This window comes from Mandrillus leucophaeus, unplaced genomic scaffold (assembly GCF_000951045.1).
Source record: "Mandrillus leucophaeus isolate KB7577 unplaced genomic scaffold, Mleu.le_1.0 Scaffold8, whole genome shotgun sequence".
Lineage (NCBI taxonomy): Eukaryota > Metazoa > Chordata > Mammalia > Primates > Cercopithecidae > Mandrillus > Mandrillus leucophaeus.
This window is the reverse complement of record NW_012108696.1, coordinates 2552337-2554566: the sequence shown is the minus strand read 5'-3', so window position 1 is coordinate 2554566 and position 2230 is coordinate 2552337. Positions and strand designations below refer to the sequence as shown.

General features: G+C 55.5%; 1 protein-coding gene across 3 annotated transcripts in view; it reads left to right on the top strand.

Moving 5' to 3' along the window:
• The window catches only part of PLIN3 (perilipin 3), a 27563-nt gene that overhangs the window by 11106 nt on the left and 14227 nt on the right, over positions 1-2230 (top strand). For 2 of the 3 annotated variants that reach the window (XM_011967370.1, XM_011967369.1), the window contains exon 3: positions 1162-1447. In XM_011967370.1, the coding sequence (XP_011822760.1) occupies positions 1162-1447 (286 nt within the window). The remainder of the gene's footprint in view (positions 1-1161; positions 1448-2230) is intronic. The other variant, XM_011967371.1, reaches the window with a different exon arrangement.

Sequence of the window (2230 nt, the reverse complement as noted above, 5' to 3'; positions counted from 1 at the left end):
GGCTGGTCTCATACTTCTGGGCCCAAGCGATCCTCCCACCTCGGCCTCCCAAAGTGCTGGGATGACAGGTGCGAGCCACCATGCCTGGCCTGCTGCGAGCTCTTGACTTTTTGAGAGGCGCAATATCCTCTCAATTCTGGGCCCTGTGAGTTTTTTCCCCCTTTGTAAAGTGGTAACTTTCCCCAGGTTCTGGGGAACGGTGGTGTTGTCAGAGCTCCATTTTAATCCGGGCCAGTGTGAGAACGTGCATGTTCAGTGAGTGTAGTGCTGCTGTTAAAACCTGGCTCTCGGGGGCGGTGGCTCAAACGCCTATAATCCCAGCACTTTGGGAGGCTGAGGCGGGCAGATCACGAGCTCAGGACATTGAGACCATTCTGGCTAACACAGTGAACCCTGTTTCTACTAAAAATACAAGATTAGCCGGGCGTGGGTGCACACCTGTAATCCCAGCTACTCGGGAGACTGAGGCAGGAGAATCGCTTGAACCTGGGAGGCGGAGGTTGCAGTGAGCTGAGATCATGCCATTGCACTCCAGCCTGGGCAACAAGAGTGAGACTCCATCTCAACAACAACAACAACAACAACAAAACAAACAAAAAACATAATATTAGCCAGGCGTGGTGGCAGATGCCTGTAATCCCAGCTACTTAGGAGGCTGAGGCAGGAGAACTGCTTGAACCCAGGAGACAGGTTGCAGTGATCTGAGATGGTGTCACGGCACTCCAGCCTGGGCAACAGGGCAAGACCCTATCTCTAAAGAAGGAAGGGATGGGAAGAAGGAAGGGAAGGGAAGAGGAAGAAAAGAAGGAAGGAAAGGGAAGGAAAGAAACGAGGCACAGAGAGGTAGAGTGACTTGCCTGAAGCCACACATCTGAGAAGCAGCAAGCTAGGGACGGAGCCTAGGTAGTCTGGCTGCAGAGTATGAGGTCATGCCCATGACTCCAGACTCGGAGTCACCCGGTGGATGGCACTGCCTGCCTCAGTCTCCCTGGAAGTTGGGGTGCAGGAGAGGGGTGTCCAGGTATGGAGGGAAGGCAGCGATGCTGGGGTCACCTGGGGGATGGCGCTCCCCGCCTCCGTCTCCCTGGAAGTTGGGGTGTAGGGGAGGGGTGCCCAGGTATGGAGGGAAGGCAGAGATGCTGATGCTGTTGCCTCTCCTAGGTCCTGGCGGACACCAAGGAGCTTGTGTCGTCCAAGGTGTCAGGGGCCCGAGAGATGGTGTCTAGCGCCAAGGACACGGTGGCCACACGAGTATCGGAGGCGGTGGATGCGACCCGCGGTGCTGTGCAGAGCGGCATGGACAAGACGAAGTCTGCAGTGACTGGCGGGGTCCAGTCCGTCATGGGCTCCCGCGTGGGCCAGATGGTGCTGAGTGGGGTCGACACGGTGCTGGGGAAGTCAGAGGAGTGGGTGGACAACCACCTGCCCCTTACGGACGCCGAGCTGGGTGAGTGTGGCCAGACGGCTGCTCTGAGACCCCTCCCCAGGCCTCCTAACCGGAAGCCGCTGTTGGCCTCGTGGGGTCTGTCCCTCACTGCCGCCTCGTCCCTGCCACCTCTTCCCAGCATCTTGGAATCTCATCATCAACGCAGTCCCCCTGTGTCGTGCTCACCAGCTCCCACCCTCACCCACCACAGTCACCTCCCCACAGCAGCCACCAGAGGGCGTCTGTGAGCATCTGAATCATAGCCCATCCCTCCTCTGCCCACAGCCCTCCATGGACCCCACCTCCCTTGGGGTCAAGGCCCAAGTCCTCGTCACAGCCAGCCCACAAGGTCCTGCACAACCTGCCCTGTCCTCTCCCCGCCCTCCTCCTCTTCCCCCTTCGCTCAATCCGTTCCTGCATAAATGTGTGACTAAACTTGAGATCTCACTGAACCCTGGTGTTCCTGCCAGGCCAGAAATCCCACGTCAGTCATCTCGGTCATATACTTGCACTCCCTGCACTGTTTATTTGATATTTTTCTTTCTTTATTATTTATTTATTTAGAGACAGAGCCTCGCTCTGTCACCTAGGCTGGAGTGCAATGGCGTGATCTTAGCTCACTGCAACCTCCGCCTCCTGGGTTCAAGTGAGTTTCCTGCCTCATCCACCTGAGTAGCGGGGATTACAGGTGCCCGCCACCAAGCTTGGCTAATTTTTTGTATTTTTTTTTTAAATTTATTTTTATTTTATTTTTATTTTTTATTTTTTTTTTTGAGATGGAGTCTCTCTCTGTTGCCTAGGCTA